The sequence below is a fragment of the Osmia lignaria genome, chromosome 7 (genome assembly GCF_051020975.1).
Source record: "Osmia lignaria lignaria isolate PbOS001 chromosome 7, iyOsmLign1, whole genome shotgun sequence".
NCBI classification, from domain to species: Eukaryota; Metazoa; Arthropoda; class Insecta; order Hymenoptera; family Megachilidae; genus Osmia; species Osmia lignaria.
The window spans coordinates 10,289,227-10,315,270 of NC_135038.1; the positions used below are offsets into that span (position 1 = coordinate 10,289,227).

General features: G+C 32.4%; 3 protein-coding genes and 1 pseudogene across 10 annotated transcripts in view; 3 read left to right on the top strand and 1 right to left on the bottom strand.

The window, feature by feature from the left end:
* The window catches only part of Stg-1 (stargazin related protein STG-1), a 31,352-nt gene extending 17,969 nt beyond the window's left edge, over positions 1 to 13,383 (top strand). For 3 of the 4 annotated variants that reach the window (XM_034324921.2, XM_034324922.2, XM_034324923.2), the window contains 7 exons: positions 6,133 to 6,225; positions 6,744 to 6,887; positions 7,532 to 7,620; positions 7,884 to 8,108; positions 10,911 to 11,123; positions 11,206 to 11,381; positions 11,736 to 13,383. In XM_034324921.2, coding sequence (XP_034180812.1) covers positions 6,133 to 6,225; positions 6,744 to 6,887; positions 7,532 to 7,620; positions 7,884 to 8,108; positions 10,911 to 11,123; positions 11,206 to 11,370 — 929 coding nt within the window. In that variant the 3' untranslated portion in view covers positions 11,371 to 11,381; positions 11,736 to 13,383. The remainder of the gene's footprint in view (positions 1 to 6,132; positions 6,226 to 6,743; positions 6,888 to 7,531; positions 7,621 to 7,883; positions 8,109 to 10,910; positions 11,124 to 11,205; positions 11,382 to 11,735) is intronic. The other variant, XM_034324924.2, reaches the window with a different exon arrangement.
* Positions 13,384 to 15,048: 1,665 nt separating this feature from the next.
* LOC117604358 (FYVE, RhoGEF and PH domain-containing protein 4) lies at positions 15,049 to 17,383 on the bottom strand. Its single transcript, XM_034324320.2, has 8 exons — positions 17,043 to 17,383; positions 16,839 to 16,969; positions 16,555 to 16,776; positions 16,309 to 16,495; positions 15,812 to 16,224; positions 15,601 to 15,738; positions 15,330 to 15,494; positions 15,049 to 15,261 (listed from the first exon to the last, which is right to left on the bottom strand). The coding sequence occupies exons 1-8, from the start codon at positions 17,137 to 17,139 to the stop codon at positions 15,088 to 15,090; spliced, it is 1,527 nt and encodes a 508-aa protein (XP_034180211.1). The 5' UTR covers positions 17,140 to 17,383; the 3' UTR covers positions 15,049 to 15,087.
* An 84-nt stretch (positions 17,384 to 17,467) lies between these two features.
* The window catches only part of LOC117604365 (membralin), a 99,521-nt gene continuing 90,944 nt past the window's right edge, over positions 17,468 to 26,044 (top strand). For 3 of the 5 annotated variants that reach the window (XM_076689104.1, XM_034324333.2, XM_034324329.2), the window contains exons 1-8: positions 17,468 to 17,659; positions 18,376 to 18,790; positions 18,872 to 19,107; positions 19,204 to 19,426; positions 19,511 to 19,634; positions 19,739 to 19,973; positions 20,050 to 20,140; positions 22,503 to 22,560. In XM_076689104.1, coding sequence (XP_076545219.1) covers positions 18,527 to 18,790; positions 18,872 to 19,107; positions 19,204 to 19,426; positions 19,511 to 19,634; positions 19,739 to 19,973; positions 20,050 to 20,140; positions 22,503 to 22,560 — 1,231 coding nt within the window. In that variant the 5' untranslated portion in view covers positions 17,468 to 17,659; positions 18,376 to 18,526. The remainder of the gene's footprint in view (positions 17,660 to 18,375; positions 18,791 to 18,871; positions 19,108 to 19,203; positions 19,427 to 19,510; positions 19,635 to 19,738; positions 19,974 to 20,049; positions 20,141 to 22,502; positions 22,561 to 26,044) is intronic. The other 2 variants (XM_034324334.2, XM_034324332.2) reach the window with 2 other exon arrangements.
* On the top strand, positions 23,449 to 25,837 carry LOC117604373 (cytochrome P450 9e2 pseudogene; annotated as a pseudogene).

Here is a 26,044-nt window from a genome sequence, read left to right on the forward strand (position 1 = left end):
GTAATATAATGAAACGTTATTTCCTGCGCTACGTGATAAGGATTTCACTGTGTCACGATGAAATATTCTATGCTGTATAATATCTTCACTTTGCTATTTTATAATTTAGTACCTATTTCCTTTTCCTCGTTTTTGTTATATTAATTGTAACCTTATTAACCTACATATGAATTTTATCCATTGTTTGTTTCAATGAAGAATCCGTCATTTTATATTAAGAATATTGACGAAATCTTTATGTAACTATTTTAGTCGAACTCTAAGCTTTAAATTAATATACCACAAGTACCATTTTACCATACTTTTATATCATGAATTCATAATGATATGAACCAGACCTAACTCAAAATGTATAGATTCTAAAATTAGTCATTGTTCGTTGCAATCTACTACCAGCCATTTTGTATGAAGAATATTGATAAAAGATTTACATAGTTGTTTTCCTTAAACTTTGAACTTTAAATTGATATACTATAAGCGATACTTTATGATTCTTTTATGTCATCAAACTGTGATGACATAAACCAGATCTAACTTAAACTTTATATGGTACAAAATCGATCACTGTTCCTTATAACTCGCAACCACACCTTTCATGTTAAAAATATCGACGAAACTTTTATGCAATTATTTTCATAGAATCTTAAACTTGAAATTGGTATACTGTAAATACTATTTTGCAATACTTTTCTCTCATTAAATTCTATCAGACTTCCTATGTTTCAAATATTAAACATCGCGATCAACAAATAACTTCTAGACAATTACCTGTATCAATAAAACACAATATTCCTAGTGAAACAATTACGAACCATCCCCAATGCCCATTGCAAACGTTTCTTATTCTATCTTTTTTTTTTATCCACTTACTACCAGCTGAGATTTACCCTCCGTAGAGACGAGGGTAGAAAGCATTTAACCGGTAATATTCGCGAAGCGTTCTGTGATTCCGGTCCAGATCTCTCGATGGGAATAACGCAATGGGGTGGGAGTCGGTCTAAAGGAGACGAGTACAGTGGGTCGGAAATGACTCGTTACCGAGGGCACCGGAAACCGGACTGCTTCAGCCACCATCGTTCGGTCTCTAGTAGCTCCACGCCTACCAGCAACGATGCCCCCGGCTATACCAACTGATAAAGAAATAAACGAAAAAGAAATAGAAGTACCGATGGGAGAGCTTCCTCCTCATCTAACCATCGGATAACTTCTTATCGCGGACGAAAGGACACGAATTTTTCTTTGCTCAGAAGAAAAAGAACAAGGGAGGAAAATTGCGTGAAAGATAATGACGGTTCGGTTAAAGAGATCATTGTTTCTTAGAAATCCTCTTAAATTGTTGAATACTTAACACTTGTCTTTATTAGTGTATTTGATAAAAGGAGACTAATACATTACTGTTGATGTTATATGTTTTTATAAATTATTTTTTTTTACTATGGATAAGATCCTTAACCCTTGGTTCAATTGTAATCCCAAAATTAAATTTAAATGTATAATTTTTAAACAAAAGAGTTTCATAAATTAGAAGAATATGTTTAAAGAAACGGTGCAAAATTTAGAAAACGAAAACAATAGTAAACACTTTTTGTTTGTATCAAAAATTCAATAGATAATTTTTATCAACTTTTCCTATCAGAAATAAATAATGTATTATAGTATATTAAAAGTAATTAAAATTGAGATTCTCTTCAAATTAATTAAAATTGTGGTTCTAATTGCTATATAAAATAACAGTGACTATGCTAATTCCAAAATAGACCGTACATCGAAAATCACCAAATAACGAACCTTTCAACAGAAAGAATATTGCAAAGAGTCACTTACCTTGTAGATGAAACATCGGAAGACACCGTCCCATTAAAACTGATAATCCGTGAACGTGACTCCAGATTCGAAGCAGTTGAATCGGATACCGTTGTTATCGAGTAAAAGGGCCATGGATTGTCGCGAAGCCGTGACGTTAAAACTCCAGCTCTGTGACAAATGTTTCCAGACGTTTAATAGAGTAATCGTGCCTGGCTTAGAGTCTTGGTAATATGTACCAAGGTAGCCCGACCCGTTTGTACCAATTAGCCAAGCTGATGTTAAATAATATCACACCGGGGTATAGGGCTCACACAACGTACCTGTTTCTCCCATCGCAGTTATAAATTAGGTGATCCAATTTCGTTGTAAACTTTATCTCGAGCCGAGGCTGTCTCGTGTGGCTGCTGGTTTCTTTCCTTTGAACTGACCCATCAGAAAATCAAGACGAAGGGGAAAAAGAAGCTTATCCTTCTCCTTCTTCGTTCCAGCTCGTGTGAGATCTAAGAAATGGAAACTCTTTTAATTAAAATGCTTACGATATGCTTTCCAATTACACTCGCAGATTGAAAAAGTTTTCTTTCTAAAGGGAACTTGCGCCCCATTCGTATTTGATTATCAGAGATTTGATTACTCTTCTCGTTTTACATATGGAAAAGTGACGTAAAATAATATAATCGAATTCCCATGGTGAAAGAATTTAATATATTGGGGATAGGAGGGGTCACGAATTTAACACCTCACCCGCTGGAATTATTAATATTTTTAATATTATTTTATTTGCTCAACTTCGGTTCTTCTCAGCGAACGTGTTAATAGAGTTTTAAACACCATCGATTATTATTGACTAAAATCAATTAGCACGTTTACGAGCTCAAGGGCCCTAGATATTTGCCGGGTGAAGAAAATAAATAAAAATAATATCTACGGTGTTCGCAGTCTTTTAATATTAATAAGCATTTCACCGTTATTGAGTCACGCATGGTTTAATTGAAATAATGAAAGTTGGACGTGCTACAATTAACCCTTTAATTCCAGTTATGGAATGTGTTCGTTATGGAAGAGACGTGTCCTTAACAACCCGTCGCTGACATGTTATGCTAATGAGTAAGAATTATAATCACACAGAATATACGATTGCATGTAAAATTACGGAAGATAAAAAAGCGTGAAATGGCTCGTAAACGAGAGGTATGTAAGCCGGCATCAACAAACGCTTTCCATAAATAATCGTTTATTATTTGTTCGCATTTTTAACGAGCACGGGAAGAAATTAGAACATATAAAGCTCGAGGGAAATCCGTAAATTGAAAAAAACAATTCTCCCGCGAACAGCTTTAATTCTTCATTCGGCGAAACTTCTTATTAGCCAAGGGGAAAATATTTTCATAAACATCGAAAATTGGACGGCGTACAATGCACGAAAGTTTTTGCAGTTTTAAAAACTCGACGGAACAAACAATTCTCCTTTGGGAGAAGTATAAACGAGTTGTAACTAGAAAGAAGGAGGAAATTATCGAAATGAGAAGTTGCCAAAAAGAATTCTCTACGTCCGGTTCCTCGGTCACGGTTGAACAGTGGTCAGAACAGTGTACAGTGTACACGAATGGCGAGTTATTATTTCTGTTATATGCTTCTGTCAGTGGGCACGTCGGCAACGAACCTGGAATATCGATTCTCAGCCGTCGAAGGGAGGCAATACGGCCGACTTCCGGCACGAACCGGAAATGACTGTTCCACGCCTGCCAGCCCAATTCCCCGTTCCCCCTTCGACAATCCCATAGTCCCTTCGGCTCTTCGCGTATAAAAGTCCTCGCTTTATGCTCCCTTGTGGATAATTTTTAGAAACGCTTTGATAGTTAGATACGACACCTCCGAGTGTATTCGGAATTCTGAGCAGAAACAGGATTTCGATCTTGCTTGGCGCATGCAGTAGAATTTGATATTTTTTAATCAGTTCAGAATTTTTAGTAGTTTGAATATTAATCTCAGGAGATTATATATAAAACAATATATTTGCCAAGTTAATTAGCTTATTAAATAACGGACAAGTTACGTCGGTTGGTCTACCGTTTGTTTCGATCAAGAATCAGCCATTTTGGATTAAAAATATTGACAAAACGTTTACATAGTAATTTTCCTCAAACTTTAAGCTTTAAATTGATGTATCATAAGTACTACTTTGAGATAGTTTTGTCATGAAATCGTATTAATAAGTACCAAGTAGCCTGCAGTAAGTAGTACAAACATATAATTAGTCAGACATGCTAAGAAATAAATTCCAACACAATTTCATGACACAAAAGTATTTCAAAATAACACTTATGCTATATCAATTCAAAGCTTAAAGATTAATAAAAAAGACTGCATAAATAATTAATCGATATTTCTAATACAAAATGGCGGATTGCAAATTATAACAAACATAATAAATTTCGAAGTACGATACATATGTAAAGTTCGAGTTATGATTTGATAACATAAAGTTTCAGGAAAATGGCTATATAAAGATTTATTATTATGTCACTCTTCTATGATCTTATTTGCCCCACAATTTTGCATGTACCGGCTGATAATATTAATTTCTGTACAAGATGCATCTGGTGCATCGTCGGTTGCACCGAACAGATAGTGTAGAACACGTACACTGCATCGCTGGTCTCGAATGTGTTAACGATAATTATCGAAGGTAAATACGGTGAAAACAGGAGCGTGCTTTATCACCTGTTCTAACTTGATGTTGCTTTCACGGAGGGAAATATTTTACAGCTTACGGTGATGAAATATTTAATAAACATTTCGTTTTATTCCAAAGAAATTATTGAAACAAATCGTCCTACAACATCTACAATGGATGTAAAAATTATTGGCACACTCTGCTTTCTTGCGATTACTCGAAACGTGCCAATACTTTTTTGAGATTCATTGTACAATATTTTATTCGAAAATCGTTTGAATATACTTTTTACCCCATATTTTTCATCGCTTTCACAGATGAGCGGAACATTTGTTCGATAAAACAAGTGCATACTAGTCGATTGATTTCATATTTTTGGATTTCGATTCCACAGGATGGACGATGAAACAGATTTTTGAGCACTTTACGAGTATCGTATGTTCACGATTTCATACTGATTTGCAGGATTTACGAGAGCAAATCCGTAAAATACGAAATATCGCTATGGAAAGAAGAATTCCAATAAAATTTACCGATCGCAGTTGGATTATCATGACTGCAATATTCACTGCAGCTTGCATCTATATTCGAAATATTTTTTATTTCTGTATAAAATCAACAATTTGACTATTTTGTGTTAAATATCCTTTCAAGAACTTACTAATATTATTTACAATTAGATAAGTTTGACTGTTATTTATTAAACGATGGAAGTTCTGAGATGAGGAAGATCTACAAACACATTAATCATAGAACTTTCTTCGGGGTATTAAACCAGAAACGTATCTTGGGTTTTATTTCCGGTTAGTAACGGAAGTTTAGTACCAACAGGAGGATATAATACCCGCCACGGCAAGTTGCTATCGATCGTGTTAAATCAAATCGTATAAAACAGAATCGTTGCGACCAACTCCAGTCTAATAACCAGCATCAAAACCGTTCAGAGTTCACAGGTCATGGGTTCCTCCGTTTCAATTAAATTCAAACCCGCGGGAGAAATGAAAAAAGCTAGGTTTTACTTCGACGATCGCGAGAAAGATCGAATAATTCATCTGGTTCCAGACGCAGAAATGACATTTCCCCATTTCTTTTTCTTTTCATTTTAAATTCATCTAACTTCCTCTTAGCACTAACGCAAACAATTTTATTCGCAACCTTTCTAAAGCAATATAATTTAATTCAAAGATTGATATTACATAAAAGTATTATCTGCGTGAAAAGTAATTAATAAGTTACTTTTGAACGTTACTCTTTTTCTTAGTACTAACCTTTTAACGTATCGTCTTTAAGACCGTTTCGTTGGCCAAAAGAAATTAGGGGCGCAATTACAGTAACCGCGATTCATAAAACGGCTCCGACGTCTAATTTATGCCTTTTGTACGTAACGTATGCAAGTGAGAAACAACGCGACGCGGCATAACTAACGACCCGTCTGCCTCTGTTTCCTCGACAATGGAATGCAAAATGAAAGAGCCATAAAGCTAAACCGTAGCTGAACGGAACGACACTGCATGCACGCGATTCAACGAGCTCGTGACCAAAAATGAAAAAGTCGTTTACTTTGCCATTGAACAATTTCCAGATTAACGTCTTACAAAAATAGTAGAACGCTATACCGGCGATACTACGAATCGTTTGCTTTTGTTTCCCAGGCTCTCGTATGGAGTACGAATGTTCGAGCATTGACTATTTCCCGAACGAGGAGTACAGCCCGGATCCGAGCGATTCGACCATGGCAATACCATGTGAGTAGAACGAGAAAAACCGGCATCATGAGACGGATGGAATGGGAAACGCGTGCCTTTGAAGGTGGTTGATTAGGTGTCCTCTGTCTACCGGCTGGACTGGAGTGTGACACGGCCGTAAAATATTCGGCGGAAAAATGCTTTCAGCCAGTAGAATCTACCTGCCACGATAAACTGGATCCGACAATTTCACCCTCCCCGTTTTTCGATTTTCATTTTATCATGGAGAAAAGAAAAAATTCAACTGGTCCGGATAACGTGAAATTGAAGGGAATTATCCTATCGGTACTTTTTTTTCCCCGAGCTCTCATCAAAGAGATTCTTTTCTGGTTAAAGGTATACCGATTGAATTCCAGGAATTTTTCCCTTGTTTTTGAGGCGTTCATGTTTTCGTATAATAACGGAAGAATAGTTTGGAAGAAGGGAGAAAAGAGAGAGAGAGAGATAGAAGAAAAAAATTTCCTCGTCAACTTTTCCCATTCGTTCGGCCCGTTCATAGCCATATTTTTTCTCCGCAGACGCAGTTACCAAGTCGGCGATGTTCTTCTTCGCTGCAACATCGCTGCTGGTGCTGGCTGAAGTTTGTTACTTCACTGCTCACGTTACTCACCCGAGACACAGACTTTGCGTCTTTGTCGCCGGAGTGGTCTTCATAGTTTCCGGTGAGCAATAAAGTACACCGGCTTATATCATACGTACTACTTTGCGTGTATCACCTTTCTTTCGGGGATCATGAACACAACAACCGGAACAACTATAAGGTCTTATAAAATGATACCAGAAATAAAATTCTTGGCTTAACTTTACTTTGGGGTACACAAAATTATTGATTTTTTTAAATATATTATAACAGTATTTGATAAGAAAAGTTCAAAAACAAGTACAAGTTTTTATTCTAGGAATCCATCTGTTCAAAAGTTACACGTATATAAAACTGAACGTTTTTAGGTCTGTGGATGGATTCCACACTGAACATGGTGGATGGATTGCGAAAATTAAATCATGCATTAACAAATCATTTGTTCCAAATCTTTACCATAATTATCATAATCAATAATTTATAAATTATGGGAAAATTGGAAAGAATCTTTTGGAAATGATAAATGAAAATATGAAATTCATACTAAATCTAAAATCGATTAGATAAATTTGTATAAAATTTGTAGGTTGGTAAGTGAGAGGAAGTACGAAGACGGATTAAAATTGAAATAATCCCATTACGTAAGCTGGCCAGCCTCCGTGAAATTGTCGCGAGAACTGGTGCACAGAGATAAAGCTTAAGTTATTAAATCAGTTTCTCTTTCAGGTTTGTTAATGCTGGTGGGAATGGTGATGTACATATCTGTGTTCAAAGCTGAGGTTGGCAGTAAGCTCAGACCAAGGTCGTCATTTCAGGTCAGTGAAATATGGCTTTCTAAATGGCTTAAGCATTTCCTTTTGTTCGCAGAAAGTTACTAAAGATATATATATTAAACTAGCAGAAATTTTACAGCTCAAAATTTTTTTATAAAACGATAAGGAATCTAAATTTTGTCTATCGAGTGAAATAAATGAATTTAAACGTAAATTACGATCTAAGCACGATTTCCACGCGAAAGTAATATACGGAGCAACGAAAGTAAGATATGAAATTCTCGATTTTATATTTTCTCTGGCAGCTTAGATTGCTTCTTATCCGTATCGTGCTCATACGAATGAACACCATCGTCGCAATCTTGCGATTTCAGGGACCGCCCTTCACCTACAGGTACGGATTCTCATTTCTGCTGTACGTGAGTGGCTTCATCACGACCGAAGTCGCTGGCACTTACGCCATTTTCTTGTATATCTCTTGGCACCAAAAAGAACTGGTACGGAGAGATTCCAGGCGAAAAAATTACGGGGTTGGTAGTATCAGCTTCTTTTTTTACAATTTCATAAGACACACTCTACAGTTTTATCACAGGTGCTTTGAAAAAACTTGGACAGAATTAACATCCCTTTCGAAGTTTTCATTTGGCCAATTTCAATTTATTTACCTTTCATTTGCAGAATATCAAAGTGATCAAATTATTCATTGTATGCAAATTAGAATCTCTTTTTAATAAGGGAACTTTTGTAAGAAATGATACATGAGCCACTTAAAATTAAAGAGATACAGATGACACTTTCATTTTCATTTTTTATTATTTAATTCAAAAATTTTTAAAAAATGCCACTTGCACCACTTTGGTTTTCTTGGTATAGGTTTCCAATTGCAATTTTTATTACCTACATGTGTTTTCTTAAGATTCTCAGACGATTTTAAAGCAGATAACTTCTTTTCGGAAAGATTCAGTGGTTTTAACGGCGAAGTAAAACCTTCGCGCAAATGGACTTCTAGCTTGCAATTAGTTAAATATCTACACGGCTTAACTCTATCTTGTACAAACTGCAAAATTCGATGTAATAAAGTTTATCTCTGAGGGAAGATAAATTTTAGTGAAAAGGGGAAAGCTCCTCTGTGACACTTCCATCAGTCTCGTAATTACGATATCCCAGGATAATTAAACTTCTATGAAATGTAGGTACTTATATCACTGAACTAATTATTACGAATAACTCGGATAATTTTGATACACCCAGCGAAAGATCCATCTGAACAGAAACGTAATTCGTTAAATATTCTGTCCAAGTTGAATAGCTCGCTTAATTATTATTAAACCCTCATCTGCATATCATTTCACAAGCGGTCATAGAAATTCGCGAAAACAAAAAGCATTCAACGGCGATATTAAAATTTGTCAAGCGAAGATATTAAAATATTTCCAATGAGGATATTAAAATTTTTCGAATAATGGCATTAAAATTTTCATAAATTCAGCATTGATCAGGGGTGAAGATGAAGTCTCTCGAAAATAAATTTAAATTGTAAAATAAAATTCTAATTTTTGTTATTTAGAGAAGTATAGGAAAAATAAGTTTCAGTGAGATTGGTAAGTAAGAAAACGAATGAACAGATAAATTCTTTTGATGCTTTTCACGATGGCGCAATTAAATCTTAGGTGGGCTATTAACTGACTTGAAGTAAATTTAGCGATTTACTCTAACTGAATTGCAATCCGGCTGCTAGGGGTAAATTACATTTAACTAGTAAACAGACACCGAATGAAAACGAAACGGAACGCGAAGCATTGGCTCTCGGTGCTCGAGTGTTTGAGATCTTATTTGCACAACGTCATCCTATCACGAAACAAATGATACTCTCCACTTTTACTGACTAATTGTAAGTACGTTTTATCGTACAAAGCAAAAATTCACATTCTACCTGCCATTTATTCCGTGTATTACATCCAATTCATCAATGCTTCCAATGTTTATTTTAAACGAAAGAGTGCCGAGATAAAATTTTTAATATTAGAACTTCACTAAACATCCTTTGCTAAAAATAATTTATTATTCTGCAACGTTACATTGTAAAATTTTATTTCACTGTATATCGCAATATTTAGTTGTAGAGAAAAAGAAAATTTTTTTACTTTATTTTTTTTGGACCAAAATTAGGATAGAGATTAGGAACTGTGTTCCCCTGGAATTTCATTAAACCATCTAGAGCTATCTAAAGCACTGCACTTTTATATTCCATCCTTTTCAAAATTGCAACTGAATCTAAGGTAACCTGATCAAAATTTAAATTCCCTCCATTTCACTATTCTCTGATTTCTGTTTTAGGGATGAAAAATATTTTGAATTAAAAAATATCTAACAGTGCTTTTGGATTATCTCTTCCCATCACGATTAAACCTATTTCATTCTAAAATAAATAAAGATAACTGAGAAAGAAATCTATTATAAATACCAAAAAGTAACCATTAACCAAAGAAAATGTGTAAGAAAAGATGAACTTTAAAACAAACACAGCAATGAATGGAAACTGACAAAACATGATAAACACGAACAGGGCGCGAAAAAGCAGAAAAGAAAGAAGAAATGGAAAAGAAAGAGAACAATTCACAATGTACAGTGATCTCTGCAGTCTCTGTTTATTCATTCTTGCTTGATTTATTCCCGTCAGTGGTAGAAGTGCACCACTCTCCGGGCAATAAGAAACTGCAAGTAGAATAGGTCAACCATATACCGGCCATTAATCAAGTCGTTGCATAGTAAACATATATTTTATTTATCTTTCTCATCTTATTTATCTATAAATCTCATATGGTAATAAAAGTCATGGAAGACTTGAGAAAATAAGAAAAGAAAAAGTCTATTAAAAAGTGTCACTGTTTATTTAACACCAACACCAGCTACATTTTCATGTATTTTAAATTAGAAACAATGAAAACGAGAACCGGAACTTTTTTTCTGCAACACGCGCATGATAATTATGCAAATTAGGGTTTAATGTATCTTTTATGCATTCGACCTACTACCCCCCCCCCCCCCGAAACAATGCACCTTTAACGCCTCTAGTATTGAGCGCAATTTTAAATGCAAAACCAACGTAAAGCGGAAACAATATCTCTTGTGATTAATACATTCCGGTAGCATAGAATCAATTATAAAAATTTTGTTTATAAAAATAAAATTAATTCTTGAACATTATCTTCATTGATCATCAAAATGGATTAATTTTTTATTGATTAATTTCGTTTTGCATTTAAATACTGCAAACACTTTTCATTTTATAGAAAGAACATCTTTTCTTTTTCCATAACATTTCTTTTCAGGGTGTGTATCACTTAGACAATCACCACGTGCATCATGCAAATCATGCGACAATAGGTCACAGTGGTTTCCTGTGCGAAAGGCATCAGAAGAGATACTTTTTCAGCAGGGATTCCGTGGATCACGTCGATTTCGACGAATTTTTGCCACCACCGCCAAATTTGGACTACCATGACTATTCCAGACAATTTCCCAGAGATCTTACCACCCAGACAGTAAGCGATTCGGATTAGTACTAAGAAAGAATTTTTATTTTATAACTGTGCTCTCTAAAAATAATAATTTAATTAAACATAGGTTAGCACAACGGCTGATGTGCTCCAGGAAGAGGAAGAAGAATACAGTCCGAGTGTTCAACACGAATTCGTCACCTTTGATCTAGACGAACCACTACCACCACCACCCCCCGTTAGGGGTAGCGAATGGAGTTTCGATACGTTGAGGAAAACGACTCCTGTCTGATATACCGTCAGGTATAACATTTAAATTACATTTTTTATTTCTTTCATTATATTCCATAATAATATTTGTAATATTAAAATATTTTACTCTAATATTTTCTGTTTTCTTCATTTTCTAATTTTCTAAATTTTAATATTTTCTAATTATCCTAATATTTTATTCAAATAAATATTCTAATATTTCATTTTAATAAATATTCTACAAATTTCTAACTAAAAACAATTATTTTACAACTAACAAAATTGCAAAATTAATTTTAATGATCATAGTCACCATACAACATTTGTCAATTATCAGATATAATATAATAATGTATTTCAAAGGATCAATTCAATTCAATATCCTTTTTCTTTCTTTCTCGAAAGATACGCGCGGTTGGTACAAAGCGTTGAAAGCGACGACGACGAGGAGGAGGAAACGGAAACCGAAGAGGACCACGACCTAGTCGGCGATTGAACGGATCCGGTCGATTTTTTAACGAGACACCTTGCAACGCAACCGGAAGCCTTTCATCGTTCACGACTCGTCGACAATCGACGCGGAAACAAACGAAGCTTGGAACGCTTGATCGATGAATTATCGAATGGCTATCGATCGTAGAACTTGGAGCTATCGAAAAACTATCCATGGCAAGTAATTCGCTCGTCACCGATGAAAATAAGTGAACGAAGAAACGGAATTAATCCATGAACGATAAAGTGCTTCGACTGTAATTAACATGTCTAATTTTATAGTTCTCTTGATGGTGAACATTTTCAAATGTAAATCAATGACTCGTTTAATTCGATGAATGTTCTAAGAAAGTTTCACCAGTTTTAAAAGGCTTTTAATTAACTGCTAACGCTCGGATTCTCGTTTTAACACAAGAAGAGTGTGAATTTGTTGAAAATGAACCGTTGGCGATGAAAAATATGAACGAGATAAAAGGGACACGTGGATGAACTTAAGGATTAATTGAACGAATCGAGATGTAAATGATCATTCACGTGATTCGTGAAATTTTAATGTGAGTGTACAGGAAAGAGACAGAAGTATGGAAATTAAAAAGGAAATCACTGAATTTGGGAGAGACAAATTTCATGATTATTGCTGCGATAACGATCTTATAGGTATTAGGATTATTTATATTGGTTCCTGTTTCCTTGCAAAAGGAAGGAAAGATGTTTGTTTAAAAGACTGCAATCTATATCTGCCAAAGTTAATTAAAATCGAGACTGTGAATCGATCAATCGGTATAATTGTATAAGTATTAATATATTCGTTGTAATTGCGATATGTATAATCGTGGAACACCTGAATTTTTGTTACTGTGAAAATCTTTTGTTTTCTATATTGTCTGAAATGGAATTATTTTTTACACACAAATTTTAAAAAGTATAATTCGAATTTTAATTCTTCTGTTCCTATTCGCAACTCTATATTTATTTCCAATTGTGGCAATTTGCAAAATTAAAATCCTAAATAATTTTAAACGATTCAAAATTAATTTTTTTAACTGCAATGCTTAATTTTTAATTAATGTTAAATTACTATACGTAATAAAGAAATTATCACAAAAGATGTCCACAGAATTATGAATAAAAATAAAGAGAAGACTGGGATGCTAAGAGACATTTTTTAGCACAGTTATAAAAAAAGGAATTGTGAAAGATTACAAAACTGAAACTCGTTGATTTCTTAATGATATTATAAACATGTTTACAATCGAACTGATTAAAAGGAATTTTATCATATTCGTTGTACAGAACGAATAACGTTATTGTATCAATAATAGGTCTGAAGATTTTTAATAATACTTTAAATAATCATGAAATAAGTTTTTTATACGCTGGTCAATTTTCCACTGAGATTTTGCAAGTAAAAGTTTATACGCTGATTAAATAATTGATGATTTAAGAAAAGAAAATTTCATCAAATAACTGTTAACTCATAAACAAGAAAAAAATTGATTACAAGTTTGGTTAAATGCAATATGTATTCTATGTAATATTAAACATTGTTGCTAATTTTTTAATGGAGAATAAAATGTACCAATGTGTTTTTGCTCTAGTGTTCAATATTGTTATCAAATTTGACAATAGCAATCATGTTTAAATGAAACAATTTTTACAATTAAACTTGATGTAATTATATAGCACACCATGTTCACAATTTTATAATTTCTTTCTTTGTAATAAAAAAAAAAAAGAAAAACATTTTAATATATAAAATTGTTTCAATCACATAAGAATACAAAATTCTACTAAGCATTATTTATATAAGGATAAAATATATACTATGGGACATTAAATATACTGTTAAACTTAAATTGCTTATAGAATAATTTGAAACAAATTTAAAATCACTTTGATTATTTAGTGGGATATTATAGAGTATCCTAAGATAGTTAATACAATATAAAATTTCTAAAACATTGATTAAAACATAAATTTTGAAAGAGTACATGTATAAATCAAAGAATATCTTTTATTATATTATAAGATATTATTTTACTTTTATGTGACTGAAACAATGTGTTGTTCTAAGAACATCTTGTAATTCTCGAAAACCTACTTGTACATACATGCAATATTTGCAATGTAATATAATATGTGGTACAGAATACATTGCCAAAGAAAAATTGTTTTGCATTATATATTTATAATGCTCTAAATTATAACATTAATTATAAGATACCAAGACTATGTGGTAGTCGATAAGAAGGATAAGATAAAACTGAATAATTTTGACACCATGGACCGTGACAAAAGCAACACAATATAACAAACATAATATTTTGTCTAAGGACAAAAAAAAGAAACATGTTTCTTACAAAGCTGCCATTGTTTATAAAATAATACATGTTCACTAGCATTTAATAGGAATTTATTGATTATATATTAAGTGATGATAAGCTTGTCTGAACTTTACAATTTGTACAATAAAGTTTCTTCAAAATAAATGCAATGATTTTTTGGCAAAATTCATATATAACTTGATTAATAAGTTTGTTCTTGAATACATCAAACAAAATAAATATTCTATTATCATGAAAATATGCATGCTATATAAAGAAAATATAAAAAACGATTGATTGTTATAGTTAGTAATGTTGAGGTATTAAATCCTTACCTTCTACGAACTGGACATTTTTCTCCATCAGAATTGCTCAGAACTGCAGCGAACAGCAAAAATAACACAAAAAAACAAAATCCATACTTTAACAAAAATTAGTTTACACTCAATTTAGAACTTATTTAATTTAAAACAACTAATTATCACACTTTGAACGACCGCAACAAATGACGCGTTTCGAACTTCCTTCCTTATGGGAGGAGAAAGGGAAGATGGCGTCTCATCAGCATTCGTGGAATTTAAAATTCAAAATTGTATTTTATAATTTCTTTGAATTTTAGTAATAAATATATACCTCTTATAATCAGAACTGCTTAACAAAAAAAAACTGCTGATTAAACGAAAAAAGAAACATAAATAAAGTATTTTTTAAGCAAAAGATATTTTAATACGTGCTTCCGGTTTCCGACTTGAATAGTTCAAATTGTACAGATCGCCTTAAGCGGTGAACGCTGAAAACAGTTTAAATTTCCGAATTGTAAACGTAAGTACTTACATAGAACGATAACAAATTGTCTGTATATATACTTTTCAGTAGGAAATAAAGAATTAAACGGTTTAATGTTTCATCAATTTTATTGTATATATAAATAATAAAGTACATTATCTAAATTTAAAAAACTCCACCACTGACGATCTAATACAAGAAAAGAAATCGCTAATCGATTTCAACGTTGGCGAAGCTTCCGGTTTGGTATTAAAAGAAGGAATGTTGGATATACATGATGCATTAGAGCTTTTTTGTACATAAGGTACATTTTCTGTATCCGTAATATTCTGTAAAGTACATATAAATAAAGAAGGTATTCATTTTTATTATATACACAAATTAATGCTTAACTTACATAATTGATATTTTGTAGACAGCATTTATTCTCTTTATAATTATTATCACTTTTAAATTTTTTAAATTTCTTCAATAAGAGCAAACATTTATTTTCTGATTGTACATCTGCATCTGCTTCATTATCCTTCTTTAAATATACAATTTTTGATGCGTTCAAGTTAACCTGTTAAACGTACAATATAATATACAGTATGAAGCCTAATAACATTTAATGACAATTTACATCCTTATTTATTTAGAACCTTTTAATTAGAAGCTGTTATACAAACCTCTGTTTCTTCGTCTGATCTTTTCCTTTTACCAGCAATTACTGGGATATTATCAGATGGAAATAAATTAAGATTATTGTGCCTTAATGGTTTTCTTGAACTACTATCTTTTCTTAAAGTTTGTCGGCATTCTACGTACTAACAAAATAAAACAGTTCAAATTAGTTTATGTACAACATTTTCAAATAGGAACACTGTTTTTTAAAAATACCTTTTTTATGGAATTTTGTATTGCTTCTATCCATAAACTACTATCCTCCTTTTCAGAGTACAGTAAAAGTATTTCATTTAAACAAGTAACACGAAACAATCCTCCGCTCAAAACTGATTCAATGTTGCATTTATTTAATGGTAAAACACAACACACAGTTAATGTGTTTTGCGGGTCACCTTTACAATACAATAAAATATCATCAAAGAGAACAAAGTATCTTCGATATGCGGAATTTCCTCGTCTTGATACTCTCATTAATGCTCCTTGTTTAATCAATTTTCTACCGGGTTTTACCAAATTAATTGGATTTGCAATACACTTTTGAAGTTTTAATAATTTCTGTGTTTCTTCGTGTTGTTCAATTAAAGTATTCATATGCCTTGCAGCTTTCTCAATTTCTACTAGACAAACTTTAAAAATAAAGAAATTTAATAATGCTGTTCTATAATATTTTAAGTTATTCGACCCAATATTAAATTATACTTTATATGTACCCTGTAGAAGATTATATTCCTTATGTTTATTCGGTGTATGTTGCAAGACTTCTTGCAGGAGTAATTTATATCTAGGTACCCTTTGTATTGGTGTAATTAATAATGAGGGTAATTTTCTACCAACTTCTGGTCTTGTTTCTTGTCCAGTAATAAAATTTTTAAATGTAGTATCATTTTCTTGTTTCACCTGGAAAACAAATTTTGTTAGATATCGCTAATTTGTAACTACTAAATTATAGTCAATACCTGTATCAAGTATAAAATCTGCTCATAATCATAAGCATAAACTGAGTACAGTTTAAAAAATGGAGCCAGTTTATGAAATGCACCAGCAATATTTTGTGAATTCTCTTTCAATTCCTTTATTAATTCTCCACTAACATTATACAATGTTTTTATGTTCTCAGATAATGTTGAAAGTAAACTGTGATCTAATAACTTTCTTTCAAACATAGGTTGTATAAAATACTGAAAAATATTTATACATTAATTCAATATTATAGGAACTATTAAATGTAATTAAATTGTACCTCCATTAAGATCTCCAACTGACGTAGATAAGTAACTTCAGTTGTTAAAATTTCTTGAATAGCTTGATATCTTAAATTCTTCTCTTTTTCTTCAAGCTGTTTTTGATGACTCTCGTTTAGACTATTGAGAACTGCAAGTATAAGGATATTTAATACATTAAAAAATATATAGAATACGTTGTTTTATACTTATTAATTATATACCTTTCATACGACTCCGCATACTTAAAACATTTCTGTCATTTATAATCTTTTTTAGTTCAGAACTCAAAGGAGTTTGTGGTGATCTTGGTGAATTCATAACTAATAATGATTTTCAATTGCTGAATGTTATTATACTTCTTGTTTTAATATTGTATATTGTACATTTATTCAAATTTATGTGTAAACATGTATATTTATAATACTTTATTACAATGTTACTTCAGCACTGCTTTCAAAACTACCTGTTAGAATTTAATTTTTGTTGCATCAATTTAAAGTATAATCAAGGTGTGTAAATAGAGATGAGTTGTTTTATTGGTTGATCTGACATCTGGGGTAAAACTTCCATCAATGTAACTAGAAAATAGGAGTTTTTTTACATAAATAAAGTCCCTAAACATTCTTACGCTAATGTTGGCTAAACTATAACCGGACTAGCATATGCGAGTTGTCGAATATCAAAACATATGATGAAGTGACAATTTAATCAGAATTGCATCTGTTAATGTTTCTAATTGGTATTTTCATGAAACCATTGTTATCGGTAATAACACTGAAAGAAATATTGAAACGTCAAAAGTATAATAGTGTAACATAACATTCTACTTTTAAATAAGGTACGATATGGTTGATTTCTCAAAAATTTATTGATGGTTCTCGTGTCATCTGTGAAATGTCACGTCCGGGTAATAATTATTAGCATAAAGGGAATAACGTTTGTTACAGTAACATGAAACATTAACATTAATATTATTGAGGCTTATTCTACACCATTTAATTATTTTTCTGCATTTCATAATTACGTAACAAAGTATGTTATTATTATGTAGGTTTATTTTTAAAACGACAACAATTTCTTTATTATTTTTAAGGAGAGTATAAATAGTTTCTGTCAGCAATTTTTGTTTCCAATTTTGGAAGTTATTGCTACTTTTAAGGTCAAGATAACATTGTCAGATAGGTTATGATGCATGTCATGTTTTTGTTATGTTATAATTTACATTAGCCGTGTTTTAATTAATGATAATGAATTTAGTACATAAGAATTGTAAAAACATATTCATTAATATTAGATTTGTTTTTTATTATTTACAATGACCTCAGTCACTCAAAAAAAAGTTTTGGTTTGCATACATGGGATAGATATAAAAATGTATGTCTTAAAAGTTTATTTATCATATAGATAATAAACTATTTTGTGAAATATTAATTTTAATTATTAGGATAAGTAAATATATATAGAATTAAAAGCATAGACAATATAATAACAATTAAAGTATACTTATATTTAATCAGTGTATGTATATTATATAATTGTTATTGTATGTTTCAGAATAATTAAGCAGTCATTCTGGCATGGAAATGTACATATACAACATGTATAAGTACTTTCCAAAAAATATCATACACAAAGACTGTATGAGTAAAAACTATTAGTTATACATACATCACTTGTTAAAAACAAATATTATATAGTATTTAAAATGCCACAAGTGGATGGTGCTGCTATACCAACAACAAATAATCAAACTAGTGAAACTGTACATAATCATAATACTAATAGTTCAACTCGTCCAACTTTAAGTAACAACAACATGAATACTGCTAGGAACAATAATAACCAACACCAGCTAGTTAACGTTCGGGATAGATTATTTCATGCAATATTTATTAAGGCTGCGTTAATTTATGCAAGGACATTTCCAAGGCCTGTCAGAAGATTTTTAGAATTTATGACATTATTAAAGGTGATTATGTTTCCAGAATTATTAAGAGTTTCTTAGTTGAATATAATATAAGTTATATAATCGTAAATGTTGTATTTTTAGGCCATAGCAGCATTTTTTGTATTGGCTTATATTCATATAGTATTTTCACGAACACCAACTAACTGTTTGGAGCATATAAGAGATGATTGGCCTCGGGATGGTATATTAAGAGTTGAAATACTTAGAAATGGAGGTGACGATTATAGCATTGAAAAAAGCTATGCAAAAGAAGAAAAATTACGACAAGAGAAACTTTATGATCTAACTGATGCGTTGGGAATATTAACTAGAGATGGGTAAAAACAAACACGTCGTATTAGTTTTAAAAAATTCATACCGATTTTTATTATTAAATGTTTTAATTGCTAATTTTGTTGCTATTTCGTTTACAGATTTATTAACATTGAACCATCTGCCGTTGACGAAGAACGTGATAGCGTTAATGTATCGAACGAAGAAAATCATGATAGTTTAACATTATCCGAGAAAGAATTAATTCTAAAAGGTACTGCTGTTTCTGGAGATACACAAGATTCAAAGTTGAATATAAATAATACAACAACTCCTTCATTGTCAACAAAACTTTGGAATGAAATGAATATGGACAATAAAGAAGTAAATATCACTTACTAAAATAAATATTAAGTTTATTGTATACAATACTTTATTTTTAAATCATATTTCGAATTAATGTTTTAGGTACTAGATGAGAATGTAGTGCCGCTAAGTGCGCATAATAATACTGTAGAACAAGATGCAAATGAAGTAAACAAAGATGATGTTATTCAACCTTTAAAGGATCCTAATTCCGAAGTGAGAACAGGTATGGTTATACTGTAAACATTGATAGTAATGATCGGGTATATGACACCGACGACAATGACGATGAAATATTGTTTTATAAATAAATTGTCCTTTTTTCTTTAGACGATGGTTATATCGTGGAATATTCATTAGAATATGGTTTCTTGAGGTTATCACCCGTAGCACGACAAAGATTAAACATTCCTGTAAAGATCGTTACTTTAGATCCTGCTAACGATAAGTGCTTCGGTGATGATTTCTCGAGGCTAATACTTGATGGATTTTTGGGGTACGATGATTTATTGATGGCGAGTATTAAGACGTTAGCAGAACACGAAGATAATAAAGGATTTTTACGGTGAGTGAATTTGTTTCATAAATTTTTATATAGATTATAATTGTTTTGATGACAATATATCGTGCGTTTATTACAGAAATGTGGTTACGGGAGAACACTACCGATTTGTAAGCATGTGGATGGCCAGAACTTCCTATCTTGCCGCCTTTTTCATCATGTTGGTTTTTGTAAGTAGTCACTGCATGTACTTTTAAATATTTGTTATTTATATAAATTAAATATTATAATAGTTAAAGATTTCTAAATTCAATTGGGTATGTATATAATTTAAATTTGACGTTAGTTGCATTAGATTGATTTCTCTTTCATAGAAAGTTATTTATATTATGAATTATTACAAATGTGCTATAATATCAGAAATGTTACGTGCGATATGAGTCTAGAATATTCTGAAGGCGCAAATTAGATTTAGTTTCATGCGCTACGTGTTTTCGATCCGGATATATTCCTCTCCGTCAAGGGGATAGTATCACACATATCCGCGCGACAACCTAGTACGTGTAAAAGGATATGGCAATCAATTCAAAGTAACCACGCACTGAGATAACCCCCCTCTATAACCCTCCAACCCCTTGCACCCTTACACATGGTTATCCCCTTGGAGTTGAACCGTTGAGTATAAATCAACGTTATTAGAGGCATCATATTCGTTGTAGAGGTCCCAAGTCGGTAATTTTGTATCAAATTGTTCCCAAATACGGTACGTCGCATCCAGTGAGTGATTATAATGATTCTTAGAAATTTTCGATGGGCTCAAATGATTTGATTAATCAACATTATTTTCATTTAATATTGAAACGTAAAATGGAGCGTTTAATTCATTGTCTACCTTGCATTACCGACAACTTTTACTTTGTAGTCAAATAAGTGATTCTTATCATTAGGTATATTATCGCTAGTTACATCGCAACATAAACATTATGGTTGCCAGATGAATTGTGAAATTTTGGGGTATTCCCTGGTGTTAGGAAGTGATTGGATCATATACGGACCAACGAATAACTCCACTCGTGTTTAATGGGTTTATGTCGGTCGAACAAATGAGTAATATTGCATACTACTAACCATGATTCAAATGCAATGCACTGTGCACCAGTCTACATCTAGTTCGTATCTAGGTATTCATGATGGGTGCATAGTGAAAATCCAATTACTCTATGCATGAATAATTTTGTTAGGATAAATGTTCAAATATAAATGATAAAATTTTCATCAGATTTGTTAAGTCGATTCATGTGCAATATTAAATGAATGTTATTTTTTAAAATTTATTTTAAATATAAATTTAAATGGATAGGATCCTAGTATCATAATTTTATATCGCACCGATGCTATAATTTCTTGGCAAGTCATTCTATTATTGTACATTTTAAATCCGGTATCCGGTTCTCCTTTTAACAAAGTTCTCGTGTAATATTTCATGTAGAACATTGGAAATGTTTCGATGTAGCCGCTGGTTGAGACAGGAGATGGGTGAATCTCGTGCCACAACACGTGAATGTTACTTCAGTGCTTGGGGTGCTCTACCTGGAACCACCCTCGGTCAACCCCACCGTTGTAGAGTCACGTGTACGCAGGGACTGTCGTCATCTACGTATTACCCCATATTCCCTGTGTCATGTGCACACGACATTGGGTATATAGTCTGTTGCAACACGATGTATCTTGAAATACTATTCCCTTTTTTCTTTTCTCTTCTACTTGATTGTACACCTACCTTTTCTTACTTTTCGTACAAGCCAGCTCTAACGGGACAACATTATTATTTTTAGAAATGTTGTAAAATGCAACCTATATTATTTTTTTCTTTTTGGTTAATTTGAGTAATTACTATTTTCTTCAAAATGATGAAAGCCTCCTGTATGGGGTGCAGAGGGTTGAAATAAAAAACATTCTAAACAATTAGATAGATAATCCTGTTCTACTCGGATTCATTTTGTCCGAACTCAGTGTCGATTCTGTCACTTTTTCTTTTTTTTTTTTTTTTTCGTCCATCGGTTTTCCTCGTAAATAACATCGACGCGTCTGCAAAGTACCATTAAACGCTTCCGTTACCAAGGTTTCCCATTGCAAATAGTGAATTATCCGCTGGGTGTCAGGTGCTAGCTCAATCCGAACCGTTCGCAATTCAATTGCACCATTCGCTCTCAACCCGGTAACCGAGTGCGATCGTTCGGCTTGCAATTTATCTCGCAACGCGTCTTCGTTGCAATTTCCTTTTATTAAATAATAAACACCTTCAGCCTGTTTTGCTGCGCGCATTAATTGACACGGTGTCGTCCCGTTCGTTTGCAAAGGATCCGTGAAAATTACGCTCCTTCGCGTTGAATTATTCGAATCTTCATTTCAATTATTTTCTCAAAACGGAACTCAACTCTCGGACGGCGGACCATGGAGAGAGCCGTAATTTTAATTTAAAACAGAAGTTGAAAATTGAAATGATTCAATTGGAAATGTTATAGGATTTATTTATTATTTTGAAGATTATGAATTTAAATAATTTGACGTTTATTTTTATATGTTTTTCAGACGATCTCCATTTCGATGTTGCTGCGTTACTCGCATCATCAGATCTTCGTCTTCATTGGTAAGTGATTGAAATTGATAATTGTATTAAAAATGATTTAATTTATTCGCGTTTGCTCTGGAGATATGAATATTGATATGTATCTCTTTTAAATATCTCGTTTAATAATGCTTCTACGTTCGGTTCGATTTTGAATGAAATTTCGCGTTTCATCGACGAATTTCATACGGTTATTATTAACTGAATAATGAATTGCAAATGATAAAAAAGAATTATAGAAATTCTTATAATTTTGTTATAAATTTGTCAACTTCCATGTCCTTTTCACAGAATTATTTATTAAGCTTTAACAAATAACGAGTTAATAATATTTTGCAACATTTTGTTAATTCTTTTATTCTTCTGTGATAGAATTCGGGTGATTTTAAATCAAAATTTATTTAATGATTTCACATAAAAATAGTTTCTTTGGAATACTGATAATTGCTTAAAAATAATTTTCAAAGTTTTCTTTATGCAAAAATAAAATATTATAATTCATTTAAAAATTGTGCAGCAATGATTCTGTAATTCAAAAGTGTCAAGAAATAAGCAAAATTACATTACTCATTCGACAGATATTATAAAAGAACATCCAGTAAAACATAATTTTTCAAAAGTACTTTGTACCTTTTTTGTTCGGGCATTAATCTCTTTATCGATTTTTGATAGGAAGGAGTGAACGAACTTTTATATCAGATAACTTCGTACGACGTAATTAATTGATTTTTTCATCATCCGCAATTCAAAATTCTGCTTGATATTGTTTCGCAAAAGCGTTTTATCTATTGTATAAGTACATCTTAAAAAAATACCACTTATCTGAACATCTAAGATTAATACCCTCTTATCCAGAAACTCCTGCACATTTATACCCTCTCTCCTCATTTATTTCCGTGTATATGGCTGTTTGCAAAGCTTTATAAAGATCGTAAGTAATTGTCGATCGTCTTTAAAGTACCTACATAACTGCCATGGATTCGTTATTGATCTATATCCAGACACTGGTGGTCGTTGTGATCACCTTTGCTTTGTTTAAATACTTTTCAATAATTTATCAAAAATCGTCCTACTGGAAAAAGCATGGAGTACCACGACTGCGTTCATCTTTAATGGTTGTGTTTGGTTTCGGCGATTTCGTAGAATATTGTAAATACGTTTACAATCATTATCCAAGTGCAAAGTACGCGGCATTTATGGATTTCGCCACATCGATCACCGTTTTGCGCGATCCAGAATTAATAAAAACGGTGACTATCAAATATTTCGACCATTTTCCGGACCATCGGAGCTTCGTCACCGAAGAAATGGATCCAATTTTTGGGAAGAACGTGTTCTCATTGACGGGTGACCGTTGGAGGGAGATGAGGAACACCTTGAGTCCATCTTTCACTACCAATAAAATGAAATTCATCTTTGATTTGGTATCCAAGTGTTCTCAAGAATTCACCAACTATCTGTACGACCACCCAGAATTCTCTTCAATGATAGAGGCTAAGGATGCATTCACCAGGTACACGAATGATGTGATAGCTACAGTAGCTTTTGGAATAGACGTGAATTCTTTGAAACATCGTGACAATGAATTTTACACGTACGGAAAGGATGCAACAAATTTCAGCGGTGTATTCCGTTTGTTGAAGTTTGTACTTTTCCGTATTAGTCCACGTATGATGAGGATGGTTGGCATCAGGTTCCTATCCAACTCAACGTCGGAATTTTTTTGGAGAGTGATCAACGAAACGGTGAAAACACGTGACGAACGAGGCATCGTTAGACAGGACATGATCCATCTTCTGATGCAAGCTAGACATGATGAGAAACACCAAATAACTATCGAGGATATCGTGGCCCAGGCTTTTATCTTTTTTTTGGCTGGCTTTGACTCGTCTTCCACCGCGATGTGTCACGCGACCTACCTGCTAGCTTTGAATCAGGATGTTCAGGCAAGGCTCCGCGACGAGGTGGATCGTTATTTGGAAGAAGAAAACGGGAAAATCTCTTACGAATCCTTGTCGAAGATGAAATACATGGACATGGTGATATCAGAGACACTTAGGCTTTATCCTCCGTCGTTGTTAACAGATAGAACTTGCGTGAAAAAGTTAGAACTACCTCCAGCTAGGGATGGTTACGATGGTGTGACTATAAATCCAGGTGAAAGCGTTTGGATTCCTATTTTTGCGATCCATAGAGATCCGAAATATTTTCCAGATCCGGAGAAGTTTGATCCGGAACGTTTCAACGATGAAAATAAAAATAATATTGTTCCTTATACATACATACCATTCGGTTTAGGACCTCGACAGTGTATTGGAAATAGGTTCGCGTTGATGGAGGTAAAACTTTTGATGGTTCATTTATTGCAGAAATTCGTGATCAAACCTAACGAAAAGACGTCGATTCCTCTTGTGTTTAAGAAGTCTAGTTTTACATTGATTCCGAAAGATGGGTTTTGGATTAGTTTCGAGAAAAGGGAATATTAGATTCGTCGTTATTGTTTATGTATTTTATAGTTTATATTTTATTGTTGAGAAAGATGAATAAAGAAGACGAGGTTTTATTCGATTTGAATAATAAAATGGAAAAAAATTGTGCAAATCTTAAAAGATTTTTGAATTTGATTGCAAGTGATGTTTTATATTTTCCTATTCTTTTTTCGTATTCCATATGCATTGAATTTAGATCACTTTCTGTTCTATTTTCTTATACACTGAGCAAACTGTTGAATCGATAGACTTCATTTTACGATACAATTTATTGTGTCATACGCAATTACTTTCATGAAATTCTTTTACAGTTTGTTAACCAGTTTTATGTCGAGTAAAAGAATGATAAACTGTTGGTTCGTTTCCAAATAAATCAAAACTTGTACCAAAATTCTTTTTCCTTTTCGCGTTGCAAAGTCCAGATTTTTGAAACATTCCGCATTTAAAAAGAATCTAATAGAAATCAGGATAATTTTTTAAAATCATTTTAAAAATACTTTTCTTTTTAATAAAAATTGAAATAATCTAAACACACACGGTTGCTCAGAATACAGACGCAATTTTAACTTGATGAAGATCAAAAGTTATGGAACAATTACATAATAGAACCACTTGATGAGAAGGAGCCAATACCAGTTTCATTTTCACTTAGGAGAAATTTTAAATTAGAATTCGTCCACGGAAGATTAATTCTATTTTCTTCTAAAAAAGTAGCGAAGTGAAACTTCACCTATCAATATTACTTTCTTTTAAAAAACTTTGTTTTATATCTTCATTAATAAATGGTCGCATACTTTTAGTTGGTAGTGTAGTTGCTTCTTACTGAATGCCTCCTATTAATAGACTACTTTAAACGAAGGTCATAAATTTTCTATTATTTATTTATAGATCATTATTTTTCTTTACGATTAAATATTACTTAATCTTATTTGGAATGAATTTCAAATTTTGAATCAAGTTCATCAACCAAGGAAGCCCTGAAAAGTTTGATAGCCCTGGGCCATAGAAATCTTAAT

What these genes read in the sequence shown, in the direction of transcription:
- LOC117604358 (XM_034324320.2), bottom strand. Translation starts at nt 17,139, where the DNA reads ATGAATTCACCAAGATCACCACAAACTCCTTTGAGTTCTGAACTAAAA. An exon ending in AGATTTTATACTTGATACAG is followed by an intron (nt 16,496 to 16,554) that starts GTATTGACTATA and finishes TTTGTTTTCCAG; the next exon opens with GTGAAACAAGAAAATGATAC. An exon ending in GTCTACAAAATATCAATTAT is followed by an intron (nt 15,262 to 15,329) that starts GTAAGTTAAGCA and finishes TGTACTTTACAG; the next exon opens with AATATTACGGATACAGAAAA.